Here is an 18,305-nt window from a genome sequence, read left to right on the forward strand (position 1 = left end):
AATACTATCAAATGCTTTTTTGTAGTCTACCCATGCCATACTTAGCTTCTTTCCCTTTCCGCAGTCATCCATCATGACTTTATTTAACATCAAATGACCCTTTGATCCATATGGCTTTCTTTTATTACCTTTTTGTTCTACTGCCATGATTGAGTTTTCTTCTAAATGACTATAAACTCTGTTGGCATCAATTCCAGTGATTAGTTTATATGTCGCTGGAAGGCAACTTATGATTTATAGTTTTTAGGATGGCTTGCAGGTTTGCTCTTAAGCAGAAGTATTGTTCTTCCTGTTGTTAGTCAGGCTGGTGTCTGTACAGGGTTAGCATATAAATAGTTCTTACTCATGGTTAAATCTTCATGTAAAGATGTTAATACTTTTAACCAAAAGTTAGGTACTGCATCTGGGCCTAGTGTTTTCCAATTAGGAGCTTTTCTTAACTTTGTTTCAATCTCTCTGGCTGTTACTTCACCCCATTGCATATCCTGTACATTTGAACTTCTTATTCTTTCTTTTCCTTCTTCTATCCTTTTAACATCCTTGTTATGTTCCACAAGGACTTCATAGATATTTCTGCAAAATGTATCTATTTCTTCTTTTTTTGGTGGTGTTTCAATTCCCTTTGCCTTGTTTCCCAATTCTCTATAAAGTCTCCTTAACTTAGCCAAATCTTTTGGGGTTTCTAATACCATGACAGGAAAGGACCCTATTCCTAAATCAAAGTATGATTAAAGTACATGAAATTAGTATTGTTTCAATCTTTGATGTCAGCCAGAAGTGCTCTTCGCAGCACATGCAATGTGCCTAGTAATGACTCCTTATGCAATTCGTACGGAGTTACATAAAACTGTAACATACCTAAATACAATTGTAGATTCTTTTTTTATAAGACTCGTTGCTCTTACCACTATTGCAACTGTACAGGTATCTTTCTTCCACATTGCTCTCGTTTCTGCCTGCAAATCCTGATATTTTATGATTTTGTCTCTCTCTATATGCAACGGGTGTAGCAGTTTCAATGATCAATACTACTTTTGTCTTCTTTTCATGGGCCGCTATATCTGGTTTTCTCGCATCTGTCTTTTAAACTGTTGGTAATAGGTGATCCCATGTGATGTACACCATTATTTTCTATGATGCTTTGTGGCTCGTGTTTCCAGTGTTTTTCAGCTACTTCAATATTATAATGTTTGCACAAGTCTTCCTGTTTGACTTCCCTGGTGGCGTCGCAACCCAGTGCTACCACATGACCTTTGCAAACTCCAGTGCTGGCTAGCATCATTCCAAAAAAACAGAAAGATAAAGAGACTAAGGACCAGATGTTGACAAGACAGCCCCAGCTTTAGTCCATTAAGTCAAATGATGACCCAGGTGAGGCACCTCTGCAGCACCCTGATACAGTGATTGCTAGGCCTGAACCCCCTGTCATGGCCAATTGCGAGTCCACCATGGTCTCCAGCCCACCTACAAATGTTACGATGGCACACATGTTGGTCGGGTCTGAGGCTGCTCAGCAGGCCTCAGCTTCCAACTTCTGCATCATGGGTCTCAAGGGAGGCAACTTTTAACTGAAGTAGTCAGGACAGCCAAAATCTTGGGTCACCCAAACTGAAGTGAATCACTTCTTTTTCTTCTCCCCACCTCCAACCACTTCTTCTCAGACTAAAGCCTAATACCTCCTTAAAACAGCATGGGAATTCATGGCCTTTATGATATTAACAGATTCATCTTATGTGTCTTTAACTGAAGCTTTCCCATCCAAAAAAAAGCAGGGAGGTGGTCTTTCAAGAAGATGAAGATTCCTCTAGCTCTGAAGAGGAGGAGAAACTATCCTACTTTGGGCACTTGCCACCACAAACTTATCCAGATTCAGACTCTGATGACACCCTCTCTTCTGCCTCCCCCTGAGGGCCTTCCTTTCAGAGATACCCTGCATAAAATGAAGGAGGTTTTCAATTGGGAAAGCAAATAATTCTCATAGACTCAGACCCATTACATAGAACTGCTAAGTTTGCTTTCTCCCAGACCACTAGCTTTTTATTCTGTACCTGTAATACTGGATGATGTCCTTGAGGACATTACTTTACATCCTGATTCTTTACCTTTACGCCTAGGAAACCAGACAGGTTTTACAGAGTTTTTGATTCTCACAAGCACCTTTACAAAAATCCAAAGGCTGACTCTTCAGTCATCACCACTGAATCTACAAAAGTTGTACCTAATGGACCAACCAGACATCCCTTGTATAGTGACAGGGAAAGGAACCTATTAGATAGACTTGTGAAAAAGCTTATACCTTTGCCATCCTTGCAATGAGAGCTTTGATGCATACACTAAGGTACCTTGAATCTCTCTAGGACAACATTCTAGCAAAGTGGACTCTGTTTTAGATACAACCTTATCAAAGGATATTCAGAAGACAGCCAGAGAAGCTTTACAAGTCTGCAGAGAAGCTGCCATAGGTTCTGTCATCTGCAGACATGTATGACTCAGGATCCAGCCCCTGTTTGATCAGGTTACGGCTGAACTACTAGATGGTCCACTAGACAAGGAATTCCCTTTCAGACTTCCAGCTGATCAAACCTTTGAGAAGCTGGATAAAAATGGAAAGCAAACAAACTATGAAAAAATTTCTCTCTGACACCAAGGTACAGCAGGAATTATCCTTCAAAACACTGGCTTTTTCCCCTAGACAAGACAAGGGGAGGCCTCCCCATGGCGAGAGACCCACACAATCCAGGAGAAGGTAACCATAACAATCACACAGAACAGGAAGCTCCAAAGAGCCCACCCATCACAGAGAACAACTGTGACTGTTCAACCCCAGCCTCCCATACCTCTACCCATCCTCCCCTCCAAATCTCTGGCTGGAAAATTCTCCTTCTTCCTAACCCAATGGAAGACCATCACCATGGACCAGTGGGTCATCAGCATCATAGAAAAGGGGAACTACATCCAGTTCAGAGAAGTACCACCTTTCTTGGGCATTCCAAAACCACCAAAAGAGCAGGAAAGCCTCTTACCACCTATCTTTGGGGAACTACTTCATCAAGGATCCATTCAACCAGTTCCTCAAGGTCAAGAGGGAAAGGTTTCTACTCAAGGATCTCTCTAGTTCCTAGAAAGAAGGGCACCAGGAGGCCCATCTTGAACCTCTCAAATCCAAACAAGTTTGTCAACATCTCAAAGTTCAAAATGCTTACGTCTCAGAGCCTACTGTCCATAATCTTCCAAAATGTCTTCATGGTCACTCAAGACCAAGAAGACACTTACCTCAATGTCCCCATAACAGAAGGTCACAGAAAGTACCTATGATTTGTAGCAACAGGCTCTCACTTTCAGTTCTGTATTTTAACATTTGGGCTGTCTACTTCTCCCAGAGTTTTCACAAAACACTTAGTCTCTCTGACAGCACACTGTAGAAGTCTGGAAGTTCATATTTACTCTACTTAGATGACTGCCTCATCCAGGGAAAATCCACAGCAGAGACCCCAGATACCGTGCACAGCACAGAAGACTGCTTTCAGAAGGTAGGCTTCACCTTAAATCTTCAAAAGTTGCAAATTCTTCCTCAATCAAGGATCCTATTTTTGGAAGCCCTGACAGGCTACCTGACCACTCTGCTTCCAAAGCAACACATCACAACAAGGGAATTGCTGAGGAATCTGGGGGTACATGGCATCCTGCATTCTCATGATCCCACTTGCAAAGTTATACATGAAAAAAACTTCAATGGTTCCTGAAAAATGTTTGGGAACAGCATTTTCAACCCCTGGAGACCCTACTGCCTCTCCTTCCAAGCCTAAAGAAGGATACCATGCAGCAGAAACCAGGGGTACATTTACCTTTAACAGAAGCAAACAAGACCATCACCACAGACAGTTTAGACATAGCTTGGGGGGCCCATTTAGTTTCCCTGAAAGTGCAGGACATTTGGACTCCTCAGCTGAAAAACTGCATATAAATCACAAGGAGCTACTAGAAGCTATCTGGCCATAAAGACTTTTCAGCAGAGCACAAGTCCAGGGACTCTGCAGATCTGAAGAGACAACACCACAGTAATGCAATATATAATCAAGCAAGGGGAACATTGCCCTACCCATGTGCAACATTTCAAAAAAGATTTGGATGCTGGGTTAAGAAATAGGGCTAACCTTCACAGTTTCTTATATTCCGGGTCAGAAAACAGTTCTGGCAGATTCTCAAAGCAGAGATTTTCTAGACTCGAATAAATGGATGCTGAAGAGAAAGGTCTTCTAGCTCTACAGTAGGGGGATCTTCCCAATAGACATGTTCACTTGTCACCACAGCAAACAACTACAGAAGTTCTGCACCAGAACTCAACAGACACGGGTTTGAAAAACAGATGCTTTCTCTTTCACATGGACAAACAGGTTCCAATATGCATTCCTGCTCTTGCTTCTGATCCTCAGGGTACTGACAAAAGTGAGGACGAACAGACCTAGCATGATCCTAGTGTCCCCAGTCTGGCCAAGGCAACATTGGTTCTCCCACCTCCTGCCATTCAGCAAAGGGAGATTCTGCACACTACAGCAGGAAGTAATCTCCTCAACCAAGCCAAGCCAAGGAATCTGTTCTCCATCCTCATCTAGCCACCCTCAGGTTAACACCCTGGAGGATTGGGTTTTGACATCAAGGAATGCCTCCTATCTTGAGGAAGTGTTTTCTATTCTAAGGGAAGCAAGGAAAGCCAATACCAGGAAATCGTACCTGGCACAATGGAAAAGATTTTCCATCTGTCAGAACAAGAACACCAGTACTTCTTAGGCAGGCATTAACTCAGTTATGCAGTCTCTGCCAAGCCTGTTTAGATAGGGACTTTTCTATTCCAGCATTAAAGTACATGCATCTGCCATCTCAGCTTGCCTGCACAGTGCTCCACCTATCTTCTCACATTCCCACATGAACCTTTTCTTAAAAGGGGTGATTCACTTAAGAGCACACAGAAAGTATCCTATTCCTACTTTGGATCTAAATTATGTGTTCGAAAAACTACCCTTGCCCACCTTTGAACCTGCTGCCATAGCCTCTCTAAAGATGCACGCCTGGAAGTCCACTTTTCTTATAGCTGTCATATCAGCAAGGAGGGTTTCTGAGCTACAAGTCTGCATGTGTAAAGAACCATTTACTTTCCTTCAGAGAGATAGGGTAAGCCTCAAAACAAACCCATCCTTTATGCCTAAGGTGGTATCAGAACCTACTGTCCACCCACCAGTCTTCTTCCCAAATTCACAGTACATGGCAGAACAAGTCTTTCATTACCTGAATGTGCACAGGCAGACAAAAACCCTAATAGAGTGCAGTAGAGCAATTACTGGTGGCTTTTGAACATGGTTAACAGGGCAAACCTGTCTCTAAACAAACCATTTCAAAATGAATAGCAAACTGCACTAAGTTTTGTTACACCATCAAAAAGATCTACTTATGCATATTAAAGCTTGCTCCACCAGACATAGGCCATCTACCACTACTTTCCTCAAAGGAGTCCCCTCCCAGGCCATCCTAAAGGCATCCACATGGAACTCAGTGCATACCTTTACAAAACACTTTAACATAGGACACGTCTCCAGTGCTAGAGCAGCTTTGACTACTGCCACTCTGCAAACATTATTTCCTAGGGTCATATAGATGATCTACCACCCACCTGTTGGCTTTGAGAGTCCTCACAAGAATCAGTACTGCAACACTGACTATGAAGTATACAGTACACTTTTGTCCACTTGCAATAATTGTAGATTTCATGTAGTTCAATGTTGCAGTACATACTCTAACCCTCCATGCATCTACCTGCTGACTACTTGTCTCCCCCTTCCTGGGTGCAAGGGTAAAGCTTTTTTGCAGGTAGCCCTGTTATCCCATCATCTCCTCTCTGCCTTCTATGATTTTCCTCTTTTTCACTCAAATTCATATAATAGTAGAGTTTGTGCTGTCCTCAGGCATCAAACTGCTTGTTCACATCTTGGAAAGATCTGAAGATGGAGCCAATGGATGCTCTTCCTATACCCTGATGTCCGGACATCAGCTGTCAGACATCCGTCAGCTAGGTATGATGCAAAGACTCTGGAAATTGGACCTTTTGCAGGCTTCTGCATGACAGGAAGACCCAAGAAACAGTACTGCAACACTGATCTATTCGAACATCCACAATTATTGTAAGTGGGACACAACTGTACTTTATTCACTGCAAAAACCTATAATAAAAAAATACAAAACACCAGCTAGTTTATAAAACTAAAGAAAACAGTGACCATGCTTCAAAATACAGAGATATCACATAATGGGGCAATTAAAAGCAGTCATGTATGGGGCATTTTCTCTTCTGAAAAACGATTATGGCAGATCAAACATAAACTGACACTAAAATTACATAACTTAAAACTTGTATTCATTCACAACTTATGGAAATCAATTTTCCATTTAATCTGGAAAGAATAACATGCATCTGATGCTGACGTAGAGCCACGACACACTGTTGTCTTAAAATAATTTGTTAGACACTTCTGACAAAAACACAGTGTGGTCGGAGTGTGCTTGCATGTAATATCACTGCAACCAACCACACTGCCCTAGCTGTAATTAATTTTCTGATATTTAAACACCATTGACAAGCACATTGCTCACAGAGTGAGTACAAAAAACAGTATGATGTAATGAGGGAAAAAAGAAACATTATTATGCACTTCATTCAATTCAACTAGTTAATTCAGTCTTGAGAAAACAAAATGACCACAGCTGCCTAGTTGCTAAATGCAGCATGGTGCATGTGACTGTTTAAGATGCATGTAATACAGCATACCCAGGGATATGAGACACTCATCTTTTTATGCAGGATTACCCATACCATGCATGCACCCTTTGTAGGTGCCTTGCAGCTTACATGTCTCATTCCACTCCAAGTATAATGCATGCACTGCTGTGTATAATTACCAAACTACAAATATCATCCTTATTTATATGTCACCACACCAGCTGAACATCAGTAATCTAGGCAATGTGCTGAAAGTTACAAAACTGAACCCTTACAAACAGTGAAAAGCAAACATGGTGTTAGGTCAAAATGGCTGTACAAAGAAGGCTGTAAAATGTTATGTACTTTTTAGAATTTTTTTTCAAATCTTATACAACATGTATCTTCACTCCAACAAAATTTTACATTCCCAGCCTCCCTTCTCAAAACATGAAATGTTTAAAACCTTTAAAAGCAAGGTGTCACAGCTCTTAAGAAACCTCAGTGTGAAATTCATATATAGTATACTTACTAAATGGATTTTATCTGATAATCCAAAGCCTTCAGAGCCATCATATGCAATTTTCTGCAAGCTAGATGAGATTTTCACTCCAGTTTTTGGTCCATGATTGCTGTTATTTGAAGAAAAGTTAGCTCTGTAATCTGTCTGTTGAATCATAGGCCTAACTGTTGCTGTTGTAATTGTTCTTTTGTTAGTACAGTCTTCTGGGCTTTCTGCTTCCTTGAGAAACTTCTCAAATTTGTCCAGGTATGCCGGCCTCTCAGGAAGCAAGTAATAATGAGTATTGCTCACCTTCTTTCCATCCTTGACAATGGGAAGGATGCAAGGTCCTTTAATGTAGTCTTTTCCTTGAGCCTGAATGACCTTTGGGGTAGCATATTTGGGGTCAGAGGCAAAACTCTGTGTGGTAGGCATCACTTTTCCTGGGGAAGTTGACAAATAAGACCCAAAGGTCAGAGATGAACACATGCTTGTCCTTTGTTGTGGGGAGCCCACAGGTAAACACATTGGACTTGGGGTTCTGGAAGAGGGTTGTGAAAGAGGATCCCTAGGTGGAATTTGTGGTGGTCTGTCATCCTCTCCACCAGAAGCTGGAGAGAGATCCCCAGACCAGCGCCCTTGCTCATTTTTTCTTATGGAACGTGGAGGGATGGGAATTCTAGGAGGAATCTGCGGCTTCTCCTCAGAAAACATCAGCATAACATTTGATGTAGAGGCACTTGGGCTGGGTGTAGAAGCTTGGGAAGATATGATGGGGACATGAAGCCGTTTCATACATTCCTGCTGCAGTTCTTCAAAAATCTCAGCTGACTGAGAAAAATTTGCTTGTTTTGCCTGCTTGGAAGGTAGAAACAAATTATCCTCCAACTTCTGACAGATTCCCCTGTCATTATCATGAATGTATCCATAATTTGTCTCCCCTTTCTCTTTGGCTTTCTGATTATGAAGCATTACATATTTTGACTTTTCTTCTAAAAGAACAGTGTCAGGACTGTTAATTGAAGAAACTTCAAAATCATCTTCATCCTGAGCAACATCATCATAGGCTGGAGGTGCAGGTAGGGGCCTTGAATCCCAATCAACTACTGGAGTAGGGTGCAAAGGCCTTGGAAGTATCCTAGTTGGGCTCTGGGGTGGGGTATTGTCCAGCAGAGAAAAAGCGTCCGTAGCAAGTTTTGCTAAAGTAGGAGCTGTCAGCTCCATTACTGGGGATGGTGTAGATGGGCTTAATTCATCTCCAAAGTCAATCAAAGTCACTTCATTAGTGTTAGAGCCACACAATTTATTTTTATTAAACTGTCTGTCAGAAATCTTAGTACCAGGGATACGTGCTGAAGGTTTAGCAAGTTTGAGGCCTCTGGCACTTCCTTGTTTCTTCAGGGAAAGTTTTCTGAGTCCAGAAAATGCAAAGTCCTCTTCATCAGTCACAGGGTCATATGCTGGCTCTAAAGACATGTTCAAAACAAGTGTTAGGTCATTCTATACATGCATATAGTTAAGATTTTTTTCTTGCAACTAGTATGCTGATAGCTGTTTGAGTCAGAAACATTCTTCCTGTATGTGACTGCATCTATGTTACAGTTGCCATTGTTTAATTATAATGCCTTACTATACACTATTATCCACACAGCAAACAACATATAGTACTACAATCTAAACAGTAAGCAGATGTTTGAAAAATATATTTCCTACAGTATGCATATTGGTCTTTCTTACACTGCAATTCACAGTACATGCTATTAAATGATATGAAAACTACACATCTGTATATAGTTCTCATCGATGCCTTACATACATAGGTTCACCTCTGAGCCAAACTGTGCTACCTCAAAAGTCATTATAATTTGATTAAGAATCCCTAAAATTAATGGCAGTGTTCTGGGCATAACACTGTAACAATATGAAATTGTAAACAGCAGCAAAACAGGCTAATAGTTCTATGGAAGGCAATATCACTGGAAACCACAGACGAAAAGCAATAAAGAAATCTGAACTGTGCTATACATTTTGGTACCTACTGCTGAAACTTGATGAATGGCAGTACTACAACTTGGAGAAAATAACACCAAAGATGGATTTGTCTAGCCTGCTGTATGAAAACTCTGCCATCAACACAAAGCAATAGTTTGATATGTTTTTAAGTTTAATTATACATTGGATTTTTTCTTTAACACCCTGCACCCCTTGACTATCATGTTAAAAATCCATGTTAGAAAAATGATAATAGAAAAAAGTAGACACACACAATAGAATGCAATACAACATCTTATAATTTAGAAGTACTATGTGCATCACCAGCAAGCGGCAAATGTTACCACCTGGAAGAGAAAAATGAAGAAATTGTACCATCTGCCCTGTTGCAAAATGACTGAAGGAGTATCTACACAATTACAAGCTTTGGTCCACTGGATGTAAAAAAAAGAAGGTATGTACTCACCATAATGTTTCATCTGTGTTGTCCATTTCCATTCTTTCTCAACTGATGGGTTCGGATCCGAACCATCGGATCTGATTCAGCCATTGCAAAAGCTCATGGCAACAGAGAACCCTCAAGCTTCTCCCCTACTCAGAATGCACCAACCCCAATTTTTTGTTTGCTGGCTGTAGCATAAAGAAATAATTCTTACACAAATAGACAAAAATGTAAACAAAGAAAAAGGGTAGGCAAGGCTATATCTGGAACTTTAAAAATGCTTGGAGTATACAAACGTTTTCATATCCATTCACAAGGTGGGGGTTGGTGGGTGTGGAATTGAGGAAGAATGAAAATGGACAACACTGATGGAACATTATGGTGAGTACAAAACTTCTTTATCTGATGATGTCAATGTTCATTCTGTCCTCAACTAAAGGGACAGAGTCCCCAGCTACCTAAATCCCAGGGTGGACTCAAAGAAAGATATTCCTAAGCACAATTAAGCTAAATGTTGCTCTACCTCTGGATAACAAATCTAAATTGTAATGAGTGATAAAGGTATGGGGGAAGCCCAATTTGCTGCTGCACACACTGCATCCATGGAAGCTCACGAATGAAAAACTGAGGAACTTGCAAAGGACCTAGTTGAATGAGCACATATTTGCTTTGGCAAAGGGATATCCAATTTGTTGTAAACAAAAGAAATGCAGCCAGCAAGTCATCGGGCTACAGTAACTTTGGACACTGCTTTACCCAGTTTCACATCAGCAAATGAAAAGTAACTGATCTGTAGTTCTGACATCCTTTGTTCTATGTAAACAGAAAAGCATCTGCCTATGAACATCTAATAAATGTAATAAATATTCTCCCTTGTTTGAATAATTTGGAAAGAAAACTGGTAAACTGATGGACTGGTTAATATTAGACTCTGATACTATTTTGAGCAAAACAGATGCATTAGCTCATAATGTAACTCTATATTTATGAAAAATTAGATATGGGGCTTCACAGATATGGCATGAATTTTGGAAATTTTTTGGCAGAAGTAACGACCATCGAAAACAAAGTTTTCCAAGAAAGAAATTTCTGATCGCAGTCATGTGCAGGTTCAAAGGGTAGATGGACCAAGGTTTGCAGTACCAGATTTAGATCCCATGGAGGAATAGGATCTTTAAACGGATGTCTTAACATCAGTGTGCCTCATAAAAAGGTTTTACAAAGTTTTATGAGAAGTGAGTGAGATGCCATCATATCCAATATGCAAATTAGAAATTACTGTCAAATGAACTTTAACTGTTGAAGAACTGGCTCCTTGATTAAAAAGTAGTGTCAAGAATGCTATGAATCAGAGCAGAAAAGGGTTCCATGTGATTTTGAAGTGTCTAATATACAAATCTTTTCCATTTACTAGCATAAAGTTTCCTTCTAGATGGTTTAAGAGGAGATAGAATCTGGCGGACAGGTGACGAGAGAATAGGCTGTCTGGCTATTACTGGAAATTGAGAAACCAAGCTGTCAGCTTGAGGTTGAGGAAGTACAGAACTATCATGCCTGTCAGGTGAAACAGCAGATCTGGAGTTGGGTCCAGAATCCAGAGTTGATTCATTAAATAAGGCAACAGGAAGGGTAACCAAAACTGTTGAGGCCAATAAGGTGCAATGAGGATGACTTTGCTCTTCAACCTTGCAGCTCTCTGTAGAAACTTTGGGATCAAAGGAACTGGGAGATAAGCATAAAGGAGACTGGGGGGCCAATCGTGGAGAAGAGCATCCCTCGGTGATTCCACCTGTGGGAGAATTAGGATAAAGTAGCTGCTGCACTTGTTGTTCAGAGGAGATGCAGAGAGATCCCAGCTAGGTTGGCCCCACTGTCAGAAAATCAATTCTGCCATGTTCTCATGAAGGGACCACTCATGAGGAAGTAATATGTACTTGCTCACTTTGTCTGCTATCAAGTTGGACTTCCCCAGAATGTGTGTTGCTGTAAGAAAGTAGTTAGATGACATTGCCCATTGCCAAACCCTGAGCACTTCTCAACGCAGGGGCAAAGATCTGGTTCCTCCTTGTTTCTTGATGTACCAAACCACTGACATGATGGCAGTTTGAATCGCAATCGTTCCTGAAGTGAGAACATTCTGAAAGGCCTGCAATGCTAAAAGAATTGCTCTCAACTCTAGGACACTGATATGCATATTGGCCTCTTCGGGGGACCATGTGCCTTGGACTGTCTTCCCCAGGTAATGCCTCCCCCACAGTTGGGAAGTATCCTTGGTCACAATGGCTTTGAGCTAAGAGGGGATGAATAAAAAGCCTTGTAGAACATTTTCTGACTGAATCCATCACATTAGATTCCTCTTGCATATATTGGTGATTTGTACTGGAGCAGACAAAGGAAGATGAAGTATTGGCCATTGTGAGGTCAGCACCCATTGAAAAATTCTCATATGAAATCTGGCTAAGAGTAGTAATTTTATTGCTGCCGCCACTGATCCCAAAGCCTGAAGGACCTAGCGAGCTGAGATTCTGGTACTGCAAAACACGTTTTTCACTTGTGATCTTATTGTCTGAACTCTGGAGAGGGGAAGTTGTGCTATAGTTGAACTTGTGTTGAGCAGTGCTCCTAAGAACTGTACACTTTGACTTGGTTCTATATAAGACTTTTTGTAGTTTATAGTTATTCCTAGGAGGGCACATGTCTGGATTGCTTTTTCTCTTGCCATAATGAGCTGATGCCTGGTCAGGGCAGAAATAAGCTAGCCGTCTAAGTATGGAAACACTCAGAATCCCTGCAGTCTCAAGTGAACAGCTACTACCACCATGCATTTGGTAAACACGCTGGGGGCTGTAGTGCGACCAAAGGGCAGAATCGTGAACTGGTTGTGACTTTTTCCCAGCCAGAAGTTTAAGAATAGTCTGGATCATATGTTCATCTTTATATGATAGCACGCATCCTGAAGAACGCAGTAGGCAACACAAACTCCAAATGATAAAAACAGCATCAGAGGGTTCAGGTACAAAGGCCGACTCACAGTTTTATCCAGGAATTTATTCAATAAAACATACGAAAGGTGTAGTCACATAAAAATCCAAAAGGTATAAACAGTACTCCAATGAGCATTTAAGGGACATTAGGTCTGGCAAAGAGACGAATGCTCTCACTAAACACTGTAAGGAATATGATTTTAAATTTACGATAACTGATGTTTTAGACACAGACCCAAGGGGTGGCCCGTGGACCCTACAACTGGAGAAACAAGTGGCACTATGGCAGATTAAAACTAATGTGATAAACTGGCCAGGTATCAATGATGCTCTATCTTTACCTGTTTCTTGAAGTTAATAGCATTAAATAGATAAATTAATTGATATACATTTTTTACATGTATTTATATAAGTTTATATTTTATATGTACATGTTCATTAATAGCATTTTTACCTATACTATTTTGACAAGGGCATGATTTTGGGGGATTGGTGTGTTATTTGCTGTACATTTTAGTGTGTTTTTTATCATGACACGGGTTCTGTGGTTAAATTGCACTGTGACTGTTGAATATTTATGAATATTCATCATATGGTTTTATTCTATTGGTTCAATGTTAATTGGGGGTGGATCTGTTTTTTAAATTGAGCTCATTAACAGCTTTCTAATTTTCTTGAAAACGTCTCTGATTCACCAGAGACGAAAGTGCTTGGAATACTGTTTATACCTTTTGGATTTTTATGTGACTGCACCTTTCGTGTGTTTTATTGAATAAATTCCAGGATAAACTGCGATTCGGCCTTTGTACCTGAACCCACTGCTGCTGTTTTTGTCATTTGGAGTTAGTGTTGCCTACTATGTTTTTTACTGGTTTGTTATTATGGCAGCAGAGGGTCAAGGGACTGATTCACAACAGTTGTTCTCTCAGACATTTGGCCAGTCCATGGAGGATCTTCTTAATCGTATAAAACGTATGTCTGAGAGGATAGAACAAACTGAATGCTCTCAGGCTGTAGGAGGAGCTGCGGATGTCAATAATGCAAACCTGGAAGGCAGGAACTTGGCTTCTACAAGCGCCATTCTTAGGTTGCTTGATAAAACAGATTTAACCCCTATAAATGGACCTTTATCTAATGAAAACCCTCGTTCACAGCATGGGATGACTGGGACAGTTAATCAACCTCCACGTGAAGGTTATAGTGCTTCAAATATCTGGAATAATTGTATGGGACAGAATGAGGTTTTTCTGTGTTGGTGAACAGCTGCAGGAAAACCCGAGGCTGACACCAGTAATAAGTAATGCTGATTACAGCACTAATCTACAGAAACTAGACCATTACTTACTGAAAATAAAAAAAAAGTACAATTAGGGAACTCGTACTTTAAAGAATGTTTGAAAACTAAGATTGTGCCAAAGGGTCTACGAATGTGGAGATTTCCACCTGGTTTAACTGCTAACTTGCCCTTGCATAAGGAATTAAAAAAACATGTTTGATAGACATGGATTTGAATATATGGACACTGCGGTTAAACACAATGAGACTTTGTTGACTGGTTTAATTAATGATGCTACTGAACTGAAAAAGGTAATTACAGGGGATAGAGCTCATTTGGACAATTTATTTGATTATAATAGAGTTTTTAAATCAATTGATCACCAAATTAATATTAAAAACAGAAAAATAAGAAAACTTGAAAGGGATAGGGGTCAATACAATGAGAATAAAGCATACTCTGAACCCCCAAGGTCACAGAACTGGGTGGCACCGAATGAATTTAATGATGGTAATGATGGTTATGATGAACCAGATGAGACTACTTTTTTAGAAGAAGAACAATTTCCTCCATTGAGAAGGTCTGAATGCTTCCAACAGGGAACCCCCAGGTCGAGAGGCCCACACTATGAACAGGGTCGAGGGGGGTACACCGTGAATAGAAGGGAGAACTGGAGAGGGGGTTACTGGTGCAGGAGATAACTGATGACGGTGAATTAAAGACATGTGTTATTGTGAAGAATAAAAATGGTGATTTTAATTTGTTTAACCTTTCCTCCCTGGATGTGGATGCAACAACATGTGACCAGTTATCTAGGGGTATGACATTTGTACTAGAAAATAATTTTGATTTATCAAACACAATGACTGACTTGAAGCACTATGTAAGAAAGTTGAATTTTAACATTTTGTTTAAATCTGATGAATATGAAAGTAATCCCCTGCACATTTCCAGTACTTATAATCCACCTGTCCACTCCTCTCTACAAATATTCGGAAAGTTATGTGAAATTGATATAAGGAATTTAAGAAAAGATGGCCGCATTACTAACTTAAGTATTAATGAAATAGAATACCTCAATAATCTAAGATCTAATGTTGTTATTAAGAATTATTAAACCAGATAAAGGGGGTGGGGTGGTCATAAAGGACAAGGTGGATTATAATTGGAGAATAATGGCTGTCTTATTGGGAGATGCTTATGTGAAGAGCTCTTTGAATGAGTCGAATGTTTCATATATGAAGATTCATAATGTCTTAAATTACTTATTTATTGAAGGTTCTATTATAATTGATTAATTCAACTTTTTATCTACCTCTTATCCAAAAATACCATGCATGTTTGGTTTGCCAAAAATTTACAAGTGTTTATTTAATCCCCCCCATGAGACCAGTTGTTGATGGTTGTGGGTCTATAACATATCCGTTGGCCAAATTCTTGGATATCAGATTGAAATCACTTTTAACAGAAAATAATTTATCTAGAGACTCCTGGGACTTTCTTGAAGGAATCAACATGTTGGACTATGTTGATTCAGGCATTTTTATTACCATGGATGTCAAAGACCTATATACAGTGATACCCCATGAGCTTGGTCTTGAATTGTTTTGTGAATTTTTACGTGAAAAGGGTGTTCCTCAACCTAGGGTTAACATATATGAACAATTGTTGGAGATGGTACTGATGCATAATTTTATATTTTTTAACAATGAATGCTTTCTCCAGAAAAATGGGGTTGCCATAGGTTCACCATATGTGGGGCTCTATGTGAACATTGTCATGCTCCAGTGGGAGAAAAAATATTTACGGAACTCAGTTTATTATGAATATTGTTGAATGTACATCCGTGTTTTGGATGACATTTTTATTTTTTGGGTGGGTCCCCATGATAAGATTACAGAATTTTTAGATGTTATGAACAACTCAACACAATTTCTACATTTTACTTCTAGTTTCAGTGAGAATGAAATAGCATATCTGGATGTTAAAATAGTTAAGAATAGGTCCAGGAAGGTTTTTCAATCTGAAATCTTTCATAATTCTTTCAAATAGTTTCCTTCACTTTGACAGTGGTCATCCTTATAAACAAAAGGAGGGGCTGGTAAAAGGTCAGCTAGTTAGGACTGCCCGAATGGTTACCTCTTTTGATGCATTTTTAAATGAATGTGAACTGTTGAAGGAAATGTTTTTTTAGAAGGTGTTATCCCAACTCACTTGTGAATGAGGTCTTTATTGAGGTTTTGAATAAGAGGGAAAAAGGTTATTTCAAGGCTATCCTTAATCAGGATGTGAATGAAACTTGTCAGCAATAAACAGCTCGAGAAGTGTCCTTAACGCAATTTATTATTAAAAACAACAGAGCGTTTTCACCACAGCATTCTGCGGCTTCATCAGAGAAAATGTAAGCCCAGAAAATACACTCCATACATATCAAAAAATCAGGAAATGACATCTTCCAATTTCCTGAAGCTCATTAAGCTTGCATGTTATACCTAAATGCAACAGCGCCACTGCGCCTATACATTGCAAACCTGGTAAAAATATATGTATATGAATGTGCAGAAAACCAGCTACCCTAAACAGAAAAATATGCGTCTACAGTCTGATGAGACAGGGAAATGCTATGCTTAGCTATAAAATATTTATACAATTATCTATGTATTAAAAATTATTAAGTTGTTAAAAAAATTATTAAAAACATAAGTTAACATACCAGCATTTCTCAATGTAGTTCAAACCTTACAAGTGCAATAGAACTTATTATCTACTAGTAAGAGTAAAAAATCATGTGTATGATCGAACAACACATCTCTATGCCTAGAAATTAGGACATTAACTATAAAAGCTATATATACATATTGCAACAAATATAAATTCCTGCAATTAGATACCTGTGTTGCCCAAATAACTTATCTAAGATAACTTCTTAATTTCAACACAGGGGTAATATTGCAGTTATTGTTCAACCCAGGATGCCTAAACGCGTCCAGACGTAACTGCCATTCTAATTCTCGGTTCTCCAAGATTAATGAAAAAGGGCCACCCCTGATTTTCAATGGTACCTGATCAATGGCCATGAAGTGGAAGCCGTGGCCTGGATTCAAGCCTATGTGTTTTGCCAAAGCGTTATCACTCTTGCCGTTCTTAATGGCATACATATGTTCATACATTCGGTCTCGGACCCTACGGTCCGTTTTTCCGATGTAGAACGCTTGGCAACAGTCACACATGGCTATGTATATAATAGATTTACTCTCACAATTTAAAGGGAAACGAATGAGGTATTTTTTATCCCTGACCATAAATGTTTCACCTATTCTGACCATATTACAAAATTTACAAAAATCACATTGGTACATTCCTCTCTTTTTATGGAATGTATATTGGGACGTATCCCTTTGTACCATTTCCTTGAGGTTGTTAGATCTTTTAAAGATAAACCTAGGTACACTACCTAATTTTTCAACCAAGAAGGTATTTGAGGTAATAAAATGCCAGTTCTTGCGTATTATAGCCAGAATCCCCTTAGTATTTTTGCTAAAGGTGGTGATGAAACTCAATGAGAAGTCACACTCTTCACTTATAGTTGTTGTTTTCACTATCTCACCATTGCTGGAATTTAACCCAGCTGATACTACATTAATGGTGGAATCAGTTTGTATAAAGACTTGTTGGACTAGTAAAGGTTTATAAAAGCCATTAAGTCTCTTGTTAGTGACTTCCACAATCAAATCACATAACATTTGGTCGGGGTACCCTCGATTTCTGAACATTTCCCTCAATAATTCACATTCTTTAGTGAAATCAATCATAGTACTGCACATTCTCCCTGCTCTCACCAGTTGTCCTTTGACAATTGACCGTTTCTGTTGATACGGATGGAAACTGGAAAAGTGCAGGAAAGAATTGCAGTATGTAGATTTTCTGAACACTGTTGACGTCAAGTTGCCACCTTTAAGGTCCTTTACCAGCTTGACGTCAAGATAATCAATCTCATGTGTTGAAAATTTAAACGTGAATTTTAAGAAATCAGTTGTTGAATTCAAAGTTTCAACAAAGACTGCGGCTTCCAATTCAGAGCCCCTGAACAATATAAAAATATCGTCCAGGAATCTGGTGTAATACATAACAGGTTCCATCAAACCAGGGATCTTCCTTAAGATATTGGCTTCCCAATAGCCCATGACATAATTAGCGACACCGGCCCCACAAGGGGAGCCCATCGCTACACCACGTTTTTGAAGAAAAAATTCGTCATTAAAGGTGAAATAGTTGGAAGTCAAGACAATATCAAGTAATTCCGTCACTAAGTCTACTTCCAACTTAGAGGCCGCAAAATCCTGAAGCATCAAACCTATCCA

General features: G+C 39.5%; 1 protein-coding gene across 3 annotated transcripts in view; it reads right to left on the bottom strand.

The window, feature by feature from the left end:
• Nucleotides 1-18,305, bottom strand: part of TNK2 (tyrosine kinase non receptor 2) — a 1,226,346-nt gene that overhangs the window by 222,261 nt on the left and 985,780 nt on the right. For all 3 annotated transcript variants that reach the window (XM_044070286.1, XM_044070284.1, XM_044070285.1), the window contains one exon: nucleotides 7,281-8,716. In XM_044070286.1, the coding sequence (XP_043926221.1) occupies nucleotides 7,281-8,716 (1,436 nt within the window). The remainder of the gene's footprint in view (nucleotides 1-7,280; nucleotides 8,717-18,305) is intronic.

The sequence above is a fragment of the Protopterus annectens genome, chromosome 4.part1 (assembly GCF_019279795.1).
Source record: "Protopterus annectens isolate FY-2018-M chromosome 4.part1, PAN1.0, whole genome shotgun sequence".
NCBI classification, from domain to species: Eukaryota; Metazoa; Chordata; order Ceratodontiformes; family Protopteridae; genus Protopterus; species Protopterus annectens.